The following is a 13,590-nucleotide window of genomic DNA, read 5'->3' as shown; positions in this document are numbered from 1 at the left end:
GCTAATACACCGATCGATCCCACCTACAACGTTCTTCTTTGCAGCCTCCATTGTTCATTAAACAAATTGCAAAAGATTCACCAACACAGATGTCCAGAATACTGTGGAATTTTGTCGAAGAAAACAAGAGGTTTTTGTATCGGGTCGATGGGGTACAACCACTTCCGTGGATTTTGTGACATCACGCGCATAAATCATATCCAAAGGAGTTTTTCAACCGGAAGTGTGGCGGGAATTTTAAAATTGCACTTTATAAGTTAAGTCAGTGTTGCAATGTTAAGATTTCATCATTGATATATAAACTATCAGACTGCGTGGTCGGTAGTAGTGGCTTTCAGTAGGCCTTTAATAAAAATCAAATCAAATACCTACCAGTCTTCTCTGTTTGACTCATTTCACTTGATCAAGCCTTTTGTAACATTCCACACTACAAAATGGTAAAAGTATGTGCTATGATTTGTGCTGATATATCGGATTAATATCGGTCAACTCTCCAGTATTGGAACTGTATCGTAAGTGAAAAAGTTGAAATATTAATTATTTATTACTGTTTTTTTCCTAATACTTGCCAGGACCTGAGTCCAAATTTCGCCCCTCACATGTGCAAATGTGTACGGGCATGACAAATAAAGCTCTTTGAATCCTAATAATTAGCCGTGACAACTGGTGTTGGAAGTCAGTCGTTACTACGTGAAGTTTGTCTATTCAATTCAAAACACATATTTTTTTCCCTTAGATACACGGGTCGTTTCCGGAAGCCTCAGACAGTGGAAATACATCCTCCCTTCCTCAGGCCGGCCCTCACCGAGGCCCAGCTGGAAGCCAAGGTGCTGGACAACGGCATTCAGAATGACCGACACAGCACTAGAGTAAGTAGAGCAAAGTCCCACGGACACAATTGTTTCTAAATCCATTTTCTTTTGTGCACACGTTGGCTTTCATGATCTATTAGACCCCGCAAGTTTCTTTGGCTTACGAAACGCAGATCTGACATGTTTCCACGGCTGTAGGCGGGATGGTATCAGCTCCACGAGTAGTGTGGTTGGCAGATCATACTGGCTGAGCTGCCAATGCATGCAACAAAGAATATGACAGCATTTGGTGCGCTTGCATTTGGTCTTCTTTTTAAGTGAGATGTCAAATTTCAAAATGTGGTCTTCAATGAGAGTGTATGTACAGTTGTGTTCAAAAGTTTACATACACTTGTAAAGAACATAATGTCACGGTTGTCTTGAGTTTCCAATCATTTCTTATTTTGTTGTGATGTAGTGATTGGAGCACATACTTGTTGGTCACAAAAAACATTCATGAAGTTGGCTTCTTTTATGAATTTATTATGGGTCTACTGAAAATGTGAGCAAATGTGCTGGGTCAAAAGTATACATACAGCAATGTTAATATTTGCTTACATGTCCCTTGGCAAGTTTCACTGCAATAAGGCGCTTTTGGTAGCCATCCACAAGCTTCTGCTTGAATTTTTGACCACTCTTGACAAAATTGGTGCAGTTCAGCTAAATGTGTTGGCTTTCTGACATGGACTTGTTTCTTCAGCATTGTCCACACGTTTAAGTCAGGACTTTGGGAAGGCCATTCTAAAACCTTAATTCTAGCCTGATTTAGCCATTCCTTTACCACTTTTGACGTGTGTTTGGGGTCATTGTCCTGTTGGAACACCCAACTGCGCCCAAGCCCAACCTCCGGGCTAATGATTTTAGCTTGTCCTGAAGAATTTGGAGGTAATCCTCCTTTTTAATTGTCCAATTTAAAGCAGCAGTTCCATTGGCAGCAAAACAGGCCCAGAGCATAATACTACCACCACCATGCTTGACGGTAGAGATTGGTGTTCCTGGGATTAAAGGCTTCACCTTTTCTCCTCCAAACATATTGCTGGGTATTGTGGCCAAACAGCTCCATTTTTGTTTCATCTGACCACAGAACTTTCCTCCAGAAGGTCTTATTATCTTTGTCCATGTGATGTCAGATGAAACAAAAATGGAGCTGTTTGGCCACAATACTCAGCAATATGTTTGGAGGCGATAAAGTGAGGCCTTTAATCCCAGGAACACCATGCCCACCGTCAAGCATGGTGGTGGTAGTATTATGCAATGGGCCTGTTTTGCTCCCAATGGAAGTGGTGCCTTAAAGAGAGACTCAAGAAAGGAGGTTGTATACAGTGGAACCTCAATTTACAAACGTAGTTGGTTCTTGAACATGGTTTGTAAACCTAAATGTTTATGAACCATGAATAATTGGTTCGAGCTTTGACAAAAGTCCCTATTTTTGGAGGAAAAAAAACTGCACAGACACTATAAAGACACTATAATGGCTGTAAAATGTATTAATTGTAGTTTGTTCATAGTTTACTCAAAATTAATCGCAGATAGACATAATTTTTTTTGTCAGTAAGTGTACCCGAGACAGATCAATTTCAAGTGTTTATAATATCATGACTGGACAATTACTTTGCATTATTGAAATGTTTTATTTTGAACATTATGCTTTTTTAAACAGCTGAACACAAAATGGACATAAACACGCTTTTATTGAGAATTTAAAAAATGATGATGATAAAAATGTTCCGTCAAGAGCACCTGAAATGGTTTTCACTTCACAGGCGTGCTTGAAGCTCATGGAGAGAATGCCAAGAGTGTGCAAAGCAGTAATCAGAGCAAAGGGTGGCTATTTTGAAGAAACTAGAATATAAAACATGTTTTCAGTTATTTCACCTTTTTTTTTGTTAAGTACATAACTCCACATGTGTTCATTCATAGTTTTGATGTGGCAATCTACAATGTAAATAGTAGGGGTGTGGGGAAAAAATCGATGCAAATTCGAATCGCGATTCTCACGTTGTGTGATTCAGAATCGATTCTTATTTTTAAAAAATCGATTTTTTATTTATTTATTTATTTTTTAACGTTTTTTTTTATTTTATTTGTAATTTAAATTTTTTATTTTTATTTTTTAAATTAATCAATCCAACTAGGGCTGCAACTAACGATTAATTTGATAATCGATTAATCTGTCGATTATTACTTCGATTAATAATCTGATAAAAGAGACAAACTATATTTCTATCCTATCCAGTGTTTTATTTTTTAAAAACAGCATACTGGCACCATACTTATTTTGATTATTGTTTCTCAGCTGTTTGTAAATGTTGCAGTTAATAAATAAATGTTTATCAAAAAAATAAAATAAAATGTAAAAAAATTAATTATAAAAAAAACAGAAAAAAAAGCCTCTGCGCATGTGCATAGCATAGATCCAACGAATCGATGACTAAATTAATCGGCAACTATTTTTATAATCGATTTTAATCGATTTAATCGTTGCAGCCCTAAATCCAACAAAACAATACACAGCAATACCATAACAATGCAATTCAATTCCAAAAGCAAACCCGACCCAGCAACACTCAGAACTGCAATAAACAGAGCAATTGAGAGGAGACACAAACACGACACAGAACAAACCAAAAGTAGTGAAACAAAAATGAATATTATCAACAACAGTATCAATATTAGTTACAATTTCAACATAGCAGTGATTAAAAATCCCTCATTGACATTATCATTAGACATTTATAAAAATAACAAAAAAATAACAATAGTGTCACAGTGGCTTACACTTGCATCGCATCTCATAAGCTTGACAACACACTGTGTCCAATATTTTCACAAAGATAAAATAAGTCATATTTTTGGTTCATTTAATAGTTAAAACAAATGTACATTATTGCAATCAGTTGATAAAACATTGTCCTTTACAATTATAATAGCTTTTTACCAAAATCTACTACTCTGCTTGCATGTCAGCAGACTGGGGTAGATCCTGCTGAAATCTATGTATTGAATGAATCCTTTTGAATCGGGAAAAAATTGTTTTTGAGTCGAGAATCGTGTTGAATTGAAAAAAAAATTGATTTTGAATCGAATCGTGACCCCAAGAATCGATATTGAATCGAATCGTGGGACACCCAAATATTCACAGCCCTAGTAAATGTGACCTGTGCTGGCAAAATGAGTCACAATGAGGAAATTTTAAAAACTGAGTTATTGTTATTTACACATTCTCCATCTAAAGACCTTCAAAATGATATATGGTTTGTTGGAATCGGACAGAAAATGACAGAGTTACATCCTATTGAAGTCGACCAAGTTTGAGGGTCCGTTTTGAGAAAAACCAGCTTAAAGTTTACTGTTCCAGAACAGAATGTTCCAAAACAAAACTCCATAGCAACTATACCTTAAAAGTCCTTGTAGCAACACCAAAATTGGTACAATTAAAGTCAAATCCCATGTCTAAAGGAAAAATATATATTCAACTCTATTGAAAACGGTTATGTACAAAAATGTCAACACTGTTATGTCACAGTTTTTTTGTTCACTGGTCAGTTTGTCAGCTGGTCAGCTGTCCGTAATATTCCTGACCAGCAGCACTAAGAAGATTCGCCGACTGCAGTGAATTTAGCGCACTTGCAACCGCCTGTGTACCCTCTCCACCTTCTAAATCCATTACGGAATGTAAAACAGTCTAACTTATCCACAAAAATAATAATTAAATGTTCGAAAATCACCTTTTTTCACCAAATATTCCGCTCGAATTACTGTGTTGTTTTTCATCAGGGCGCTGCCATGATACCACAATGCACCGCGCGGGGTGATTCAACCAATGAGGGTACGCCTCACAGCGACCGTTGTTCCGGTTAGCAACAAGCCGGATTTGTTTACGTCGGGACAGGTTTAAAAACTCGAATTATATCGGTTCAGAATGGCGTCATCTGGAATTCCATGCTCGTTTTTAGAAAGTAGGTAAACTTGGCGTCACAATGATACCAAATATGGCTAGGGGGATTCCCCCTTATTGCCGCGAGTGAGCGTTGAAAACACTTGATTTTCTCAAGGAATTTTAACACAAAGGACTAATTTCTGAAGACATACCTCGTACAAAACCTTCAAATAAAGGTGATTTAAGATGTTTTCTTGCTATTTCGATGATTGGGATCGCTAGATTGTGGCTTTATGGACTCATTTTTGTGAAAATCTCAATTTCAACCAAGATACATTTTTTTCACTTATTTGCCTGTAGGTCAAAATTAGCCTGTGCGTATTCCGACTCATTTTGCCAGCACGGGTCACAAATAGTCATGAAAATAAAGAAAACACATTGAATGAGGAGAAAGTGTACTGTATATTGTGATATTGATTTTAGGCCATATTGCCCACGATTTGTTTATTGTTGACAATTATGTCAATCTCTGATATGCATGCATATACAGTCATGTGAAAAATGACATGCTAACACGCATGTAATACAGATATCCTCAACATTTTATACAGGAATGGTCAATGACTTATGGACGATTAGTTGCTCTGCAAAGACGTTATGCTTGTGGCCTCCATGTTTTTCCTCCCAGCTTGCTGAAACATTACGTTCATGTGCTGGTCTGTCCAGACGTGTATTGATTTGGTGAAACGCTCCAAAGTTCCAGTGGGTGTAACGTTGCATCTTCTCATTCCATTACCATCACATCAGTTATTTGGACCTCTGACAATGGGAAAAAATGCAAATAAATTCCACATGTTATTGAGACACAGAATTGCAGCCAAATGCATTGCTTGGGGGGAAACGGTGCTTTCGATCCGCATTGGGGGGAGGGGGGGGGCTTGTCTTGTCTCACCACAAGTTTGGTGCTTTTGCTGACATAAAACATTGCAGCGGTGCAGTATTGTGATTGCTCCTTTACTTCATGTTAACATTTAATTTGAATGTCGTGGTGTTTCTCTTCAGTCAAAGAGCAGTTTAGATCAGATCGAGAGCCAGTCGGCAGACACGGAGCCTCCGCCGCCGCCTCCTCCCCCGAAGCCGGAGCTTCGCTACCCGGGGCTGCCTCGCGCCGACACCGAGGGTAAGCCGGCAACCTTTCCGAAAGTAGCGCCCAAGCTGGCTATCATCTCATGCGTGCGCCTCGTTTCTTGACTTGCAGAAAGCAGCTTGTTGACAGAAGGTGTGCCCACACAGTCCATGTACAAGTACCGGCCCGCGTACAACAGCCCAGGAAGAAACCACAGTGCCCACACACACGCTGGCAAGGTACTTTGGAAATAGATACTCTTGTGTAATAAGTTTTACGTTAAACAGCTAAGATTTAACTTAACATGAGAAGTTAAATCCTAACGTTTAAGCTCGGATAACCCAGCTCCCTGCATTTTCCGTCTATTTATAATATGTTCCCAACATGCTAAGGCAACTGTGCCCGACCTGCCCTCTCTGACTTCCTTTGTGCTTAACACCATGCCCCTCTTTTTGTTTTGTTTTTGAAAATGATCGTTCAGTGGCCATCGGTTGATCAGTAAGTCCTCAGCAAGTGTCATGTGTGTTCTCCCCTTTGCCAGTCTGTCTGTCGGAGTGGATCTCCTTGAACACCAGCGTGGTGTATAGCCAGAGTATGGCCGACTAAACAACAGGCGCCATGACTGTGCAATTGCTGTCGTTTTGACCACCAAATAAACTGAAATAATGCGTCTTTGTATACAAAACCCAAAAGCAGTGAAGTTGGCACGTTGCGTAAATGCTAAATAAAAGCAGAATACAATGATTTGCAAATCCTTTTCAACTTACCATTATTTTCGGACTATAAGTCGCAGTTTTTTTCATAGTTTGACCGGGGGTGCGACTTACACTCAGGAGCGACTTATGTGTGAAATTATTAACTCATTACCGTAAAATATCAAATAATATTATTTATCTCATTCACGTAAGAGACTAGACGTATAAGATCTCATGGGATTTAGCGATTAGGAGTGACAGATTGTTTGGTAAACGTATAGCATGTTCTATATGTTATAGTTATTTGAATGACTCTTACCATAATATGTTACGTTAACATACCAGGCACCTTCTCAGTTGGTTATTTATGCCTCATATAACGTACACTTATTCAGCCTGTTGTTCACTATTCTTTATTTATTTTAAATTGCCTTTCAAATGTCTATTCTTGGTGTTGGCTTTTATCAAATACATTTCCCCAAAAAATGTGACTTATATATGTTTTTTTCCTTCTTTATTATGCATTTTCGGCCGGTGCAACTTATACTCCGGTGCGACTTATACTCCGAAAAATACGGTATATTCAATTGAATAGACTGCAAAGACAAGATATTTCATGTTCACACTGAGAAACTTCATTTTTTTTGCAAATAATCATTAACTTACAATTTAATGGCAGCAACACATTGCAAAAAAGTTGTCACAGGGGCATGTTCACCACTGTGTTACATGGCCTTTCTTTTTAACAACACTCAGTAAAGGTTTGGGAATTTTTGAAGTGGAATTCTTTCCCATTCTTGCTTGATGTACAACTTAAGTCCGGGGGTCTCCGTTGTGGTATTTTAGGCTTCATAATGCGCCACACATTTTCAATGGGAGACAGGTCTGGACTACAGGCAGGCCAGTCTAGTACCCGCACTCTTTTACTACCAAGCCACGCTGTTGTAACACGTGGCTTGGCATTGTTGAAATAAGCAGGGGCGTCCATGATAACGTTGCTTGGATGGCAACATATGTTGCTCCAAAACCTGTATGTACTTTCCAGCATTAATGTGTAAGATGTGTAAGTTACCCATGTCTTGGGCACTAATACACCCCTATACCGTCACAGATGCTGGCTTTTGAACTTAGCACTTATAACAATCCGGATGGTTCTTTTCCTCTTTGGTCCGGAGGACACGACGTCCACAGTTTCCAAAAACAATTTGAAATGTGGACTCGTCAGACCACAGAACACTTTTCCACTTTGCATCAGTCCATCTTAGATGAGCTCGGGCCCAGCGAAGCCGGCGGCGTTTCTGGGTGTTGTTGATAAATGGCTTTGGCTTTGCATAGCGACCAACTTTAGTTACTGACAGTGGTTTTCTGAAGTGTTCCTGAGCCCATGTTGTGATATCCTTTACACACTGATGTAGCTTTTTGATGCAGTACCGCCTGAGGGATCGAAAGTCACAGGGATTCCTTTCTTTCTTTTTTCTTTCTTTCTTTCTTTCTTTCTTTCTTTCTTTCTTTCTTTCTTTCTTTCTTTCTTTTTTTTCTTTCTTTCTTTCTTTCTTTCTTTCTTTCTTTCTTTCTTTCTTTCTTTCTTGCGGGTAGAGTCCTTTCTTTCTTTCTCCTTCCTTCCTCCTTCCTTTTTTTCTTTCTTTTTCTTTCTTTGTTTGTTTGTCTTTCTTTCTTTGTTTCTTTCTTTCTCACAGGTGGAACATCCGCCTTTTATTCTTCCTTCCTCTTTTTTCTTTCTTTCTTTCTCCTTCCTAACTCTTTTCTTCCTTCCTCTTTTCTTTTCTTTCTTTCTCACGGATGGAGCATCCTTCTTTCTTTCTTTCCTCTTTCTTTCTCCTTCATTCCTCTTTTCTTCTTTCTTTCTCACGGATGGAGCATCCTTTCTTTTCTTTCTTTCTTTCTTTCTTTCTTTCTTTCTTTCTTTCTTTCTTTCTTTCTTTCTTTTTTCTCCTTCCTTCCTCTTTCTTTCCTTCTTTCTTCCTCACGGGTGGAGCAGCCCCATGCTGCACAACAGAGCATTTTTACACGTGCAAAAAGTAACGAGGAAGCGCCGCAGACGCATAGCATAATCTCAAAGTTGTAGCAGTCATGGCGCCCTGTAGTCACATGACTGCCTGTTGACCAATCAGTGAGGAGGTCGTCTGAAAGCGACTTTTATACACCACTCTGCTTGAACACCACCCCTTCCCCCCTTCCCCCAGTACCCTCCCCCTGAAAGTGCAGTGACTGGAATGTGTCGTAGCGTCCATTTCCGTGTTGGTCTTTGACAGTCCATGTTTCCCAAGCAGTAGTGTGATGATGTCACCAATCAAGCATCCCCCCCCCCTACCCCCCTACCCCACCACTCTTGTCCAAACTGTGGGTTGTTTGTGTGTGGTCTTCCTGTGGTAACATGGGGACTTCTTCATCTTTCTTCCTCCTGCTGCTGTCTGGACCTCCGCCTCTCTTCCTCTCTGCTCTCCTCAGGTGATCCGCGGCGAGAGTCTGGACTCTCCGTCTCCCTCCATCCTCCACTCCAGCCGCCATCCCAGCTACCGTTCGGAGCCCAGCAAACTGGACGGGACCACGGTGGCGGTGGGGGGCGGCGCGGGGGCGTTCAGAGGGGGAGGGGAGAGGGGCGAGGGCCCCGGGGGTTCAGGCAGGACCGTGGGCGGTGTGTCGGGTTACTCCCTGACCGCACGCTCCCACACCTCGTACCCGTCCTCTCTGGTTCTGTCCGCCGGCGGCTCCTACTCCTCCAGCCTGCGCTCGGCCCACATGGCGCACAACCCCCTGGCCACCCTCCAATCAGAAGGCACCACGGACACCAGCTACAAGAGCCTGGCCAATCAGACCCCTCGCAACGGCAGTCTCTCCTACGACAGCCTGCTGACGCCGTCCGACAGCCCGGAATTTGAGTCGGCGGCCCACGAGCTGTCGCCCCAGAAGCCTCGCGCCCCGCTGCCGGCGCTGGTCCGAGGCCAGCCTGACACGGCGCCCCCCTGCTCGCCGCTGCAGGGCTACACCTCCCCCTTCCTCTCGGCTCAGATCGCCCAGCAGAGGGAGGGCCATCTGCTCCAGGGTTCTGCCACTTTCTCCTCCCCCCACAGGGCCTACCTGCGCGCCGTCAGCCCGCCCCCTGCCTCCGGCCTCCCGGAGACCCAGCACCTGCTCCAGCATAACCACGACTCCTCCTCCAGGGCCCCCCGTAACTCTATGCCGTCGCCCTCCTCGCCTCCCATCTCGCCGCCCCCGCGCGGCCTCTCCCTGGGCAAGTCCCAGTCGTACACCGGGGAGGCGGGGCCTCAGCACAAGCCTCGGGTGGCAGCGGCGCTGGGAGGGGTAGGAGCCGGAGGAGGGCTTCAGGCTCCACAGTGAGTAACGCTACGTAACGCTTCGCCTGCTCCTCTTCCTCCTCCCTTTCTTCCTAATCTTCTTCTTCCTTCCTGCATTGTGTCAGCCATCCTCTTCCTCCTTGATCTGTGTGAGTCTTGCTCTTCCTCCTCCGGTTTCCAGTTAGCAGCATGCTAGCATGCGGTTGTTTCGTTTCAAAAGGAGAGAAACCGTCATGTTGTTTTCCAAGCACTCACCCCCGTCTCCCTCTTTCAGGATGTCCTCTCGCACAATCTTGGCCAATCACACGTCATCTAAGCCGGGAGGCGGAGTGAAGAAGGTGACGGGCGTGGGAGGGACCACTTATGAGATATCGGTTTGATTGACAGGCCCTGGACAGCTGGATATTACAGAAGACGTCCTGGTACCGCTCGTTGGTTTTCCCAAAGACAAGTCCGACTCTCGGACGCTGGTTTCCTTTCCCTCGAGACACTTTTGCAGACGGGTTCTTCGCAGATGTTGTTTGGGGACGGGAGTATTCTCCACACTCCGGTCCGTGGATGTCACATTTTAAGGTGTGGACCAAGAAAGACTGACCTGTTCCACAGACCACACGACTTGTCGAGAGAAGCAACCGACCTATGAAAAGACACAGTATCCTTTTAGTTTTATAAGTTTTGAAATATTCTTTTATATCAATGTCAAATCTTACAGATTATTATCGGGTCCTGTCAGGTATCAATGAGGGTGGAAAATGTGTATCATTGTTTTTTTGTATGGTTAATCGCCTGTTTATAATTGACGGCTGCATCAGCCACTCCTGAGCTCTGGCAGGAAATCCTCCAAAAGACGTGGCAAAGAATGCTTTTATTTTCCTAAAAGCCACAGATGAATGGACAAGCGGGAGGTGTGTAGTCGGAATGTGCTGGAGGCGTTATGCAAACTCACTCGTGTAGCTTTAAGATCCGTGTTTGTTGTTTTTAAGATCGCAGAACCTTTTTAATCCTCTTCAGCCAATTAGTGTCAGCGAGGGATGGGCTTATTTATTCTACCTTCCATACAAGAAAAAGAAAAGTAGATCCGAGGAAACATTTCAAAGCACTCTTTTGTTTTGTTTTCAAGGTTTGGAATTTCTAATGAGCTTCTTGTGACTATCGATGTTTTAGTGACTGGTTTGTAACGCCAGTCCTGATTTATGTTTGCTTCCTTTCCAGCATTTAGTGTAGAGCAGGCACATTTTTGCTTTTTGTTTCTATTGTTTTTCCCACTTCCCTGCCATATTGTGTACAGTAGGTCTGATTTTCACATGAAATGGCAAAAGGTACAAGTGACTTTATTTGAAACCCACAGCCATGTTAAGCAGGAAAGGACAAAACACTCACGAGTTCATGTTCCAATTGAGCCTCGCACTAAATTCCACTTTTGCCTTAAATCAGGGGTGTCAAACTCATTTTCATTGAGGGCCACATCGCAGTAATGGCCACTTGCAGAGGGCCGCATTTTTAAATTAATTTACATTATGCATGCAGGTAATAACCTGTGATTAATCACGATTCATCGAAATGCGTATTGCATTTATTAGATTTTTTAATCTATAACTTGCTTTAAAATCATAGTACATTAACATTATGCATGCGGGTAATAACCTGTGAGTAATCATGATTAATTGAAATGCATATGCATTTATTAGATTTTTTTTATGTATAACCTGCTTTAAAATCATAATAAATTTACATTATGCATGCGGGTAATAAACTGATTAATCATGATTAATAGAAATGCATATTGCGTTTATTAGATTTTTTTATGTATAACTTTCTTTAAAATCATAATTAATTTACATTATGCATGCGGGTAATAACCTGTGATTAATCATTTTACATCGAAATGCATATGCATTTAATAGATTTTTTTAATGTATAACTTGCTTTAAAATCGTAAATTTATGTTATGCACACGGGCAATAACCTGTGATTAATCATGATTAATTAAAATGCACATCCATTTGCTTTTGGCTGTTAAAACTCTCAAAACCGGTTAAATACATGTAGCGCTGAATTTGACCATAAATCCGTATGCATTTAGATTAATCATGATTAATCAAAATGCATAATATTTTAATAGATTTTTTTAATGTATAACTTGCTTTAAAATCATAAATTTACTTTTTTGCACACGGGCAATAACCTGTGATTAATCATGATTAATCGAAATGCATATTGCATTTATTAGATTTTTTTTATGTATAACTTTCTTTAAAATCATAATACATTTGCATTATGCATGCGGGTAATAACCTGTGATTAACCATGATTAATTGAAATGCACATCCATTTGCTTTTGGCTGTTAAAACTCTCAAAACCGGTTAAATCCATGTAGCGCTGAATTTGACCATAAATCCATATGCATTTCGATTAATCATGATTAATGGAAATGCATATGGACTTATTAGATTTTTTTTTTTAATATATAACTTGCTTTAAAATCATAATAAATTTACATTATGCATGCGGGTAATAACCTGTGATTAATCAGGATTAATCGAAATGCACATCCATTTGCTTTTGGCTGTTAAAACTCTCAAAACCAGTTAAATACATGCAGCGCTGAATTTGATCATAAATCCATATGCATTTCGATTAATCGAAATGCATATGGATTTATTCAATTTTTTTTAATGTATAACTTGCTTTAAAATCTTAATAAATTTATATTATGCATTTGGGTAATAACCTGTGATTAATCATGATTAATCGAAATGCATATGCATTTGTTAGATTTTTTAAAAATGTATAACTTGCTTTAAAATCATAATAAATTTACATTATGCATGCTTGTAATAGCCTGAGATCAATCATGATTAATCGAAATGCACATCCATTTGCTTTTGGTTGTTAAAACGCTCAAAATCGGTTAAATACATGTAGCGCTGAATTTGACCATAAATCCATATGCATTTTGATTAATCGATTAATCATGATTAATCGAAATGTCAATGGATTTATTCGATTTTTTTTTATGTATAACTTGCTTTAAAATCATAATAAATTTACATTATTCATGCGAGTAATAACCTGTGATTAATCACGATGAATCGAAATGCATATTGCATTTATTAGATTTTTTTTATGTATAACTTGCTTTAAAATCATAAATAAAGGTGACAAGCAGATATTTAACTATTTGTTTTTATCTCACAAAAATAGTTTTGCAATACAGTATATAATAATTGGCATGATCAGTTAATATTAAAGTTTAAAATATGCATTTTTTTTTCTGTCAATTGAAAGTTAAGTAAAAAAAGCATTTAGTAAAAAAAAAAAAAAAGTATTTTATTGAAACCGTTTTTTATCCAGGTTTTCGTGGGCCACATAGAATGATGTGGCGGGCCAGAAGTGGCCTTGAGTTTGACACCTGTGCTTTAAAGGAATGAAAGTGTAGAAAGAAGGCTGTGTCTTCATCATGCATGTGATTCTTGCTCATGCTGTTCCCTGCTGTGTGAGACTGAAAACAAAAACAAAAAGAGCCCAAAGATGGAGTGGGCGGTCCCAGTTCTAACATCCAACAAGAAGTCACATGACGCGGACTAAGAAATCAACCTGTCTTGTTTCCTGAAGGCCGCTCAAAGCGTGCCAGAATAAATATTGCTCAACGTGGGATCGGAACGCGATTCACAAAAAGATCTGTACCGAGAATATTTAAGACATTTCCGAAATGGCCTT

At 40.3% G+C, this 13,590-nt stretch overlaps 1 protein-coding gene across 2 annotated transcripts in view; it reads left to right on the top strand.

Moving 5' to 3' along the window:
* Positions 1–12,327, top strand: part of zdhhc5b (zinc finger DHHC-type palmitoyltransferase 5b) — a 42,638-nt gene extending 30,311 nt beyond the window's left edge. Inside the window, exons 8-13 of one of the 2 annotated variants that reach the window (XM_062044161.1) lie at positions 737–869; positions 5,794–5,911; positions 5,990–6,096; positions 9,022–9,908; positions 9,995–10,018; positions 10,144–12,327. In XM_062044161.1, the coding sequence (XP_061900145.1) occupies positions 737–869; positions 5,794–5,911; positions 5,990–6,096; positions 9,022–9,908; positions 9,995–10,013 (1,264 nt within the window). In that variant the 3' untranslated portion in view covers positions 10,014–10,018; positions 10,144–12,327. The remainder of the gene's footprint in view (positions 1–736; positions 870–5,793; positions 5,912–5,989; positions 6,097–9,021; positions 9,909–9,994; positions 10,019–10,143) is intronic. The other variant, XM_062044160.1, reaches the window with a different exon arrangement.
* Positions 12,328–13,590: the final 1,263 nt, after the last annotated feature.

This window comes from Entelurus aequoreus, linkage group LG04 (assembly GCF_033978785.1).
Source record: "Entelurus aequoreus isolate RoL-2023_Sb linkage group LG04, RoL_Eaeq_v1.1, whole genome shotgun sequence".
In the NCBI taxonomy this organism is placed as follows: Eukaryota; Metazoa; Chordata; class Actinopteri; order Syngnathiformes; family Syngnathidae; genus Entelurus; species Entelurus aequoreus.
This window is presented reverse-complemented; position numbering and strand designations above follow the sequence as displayed.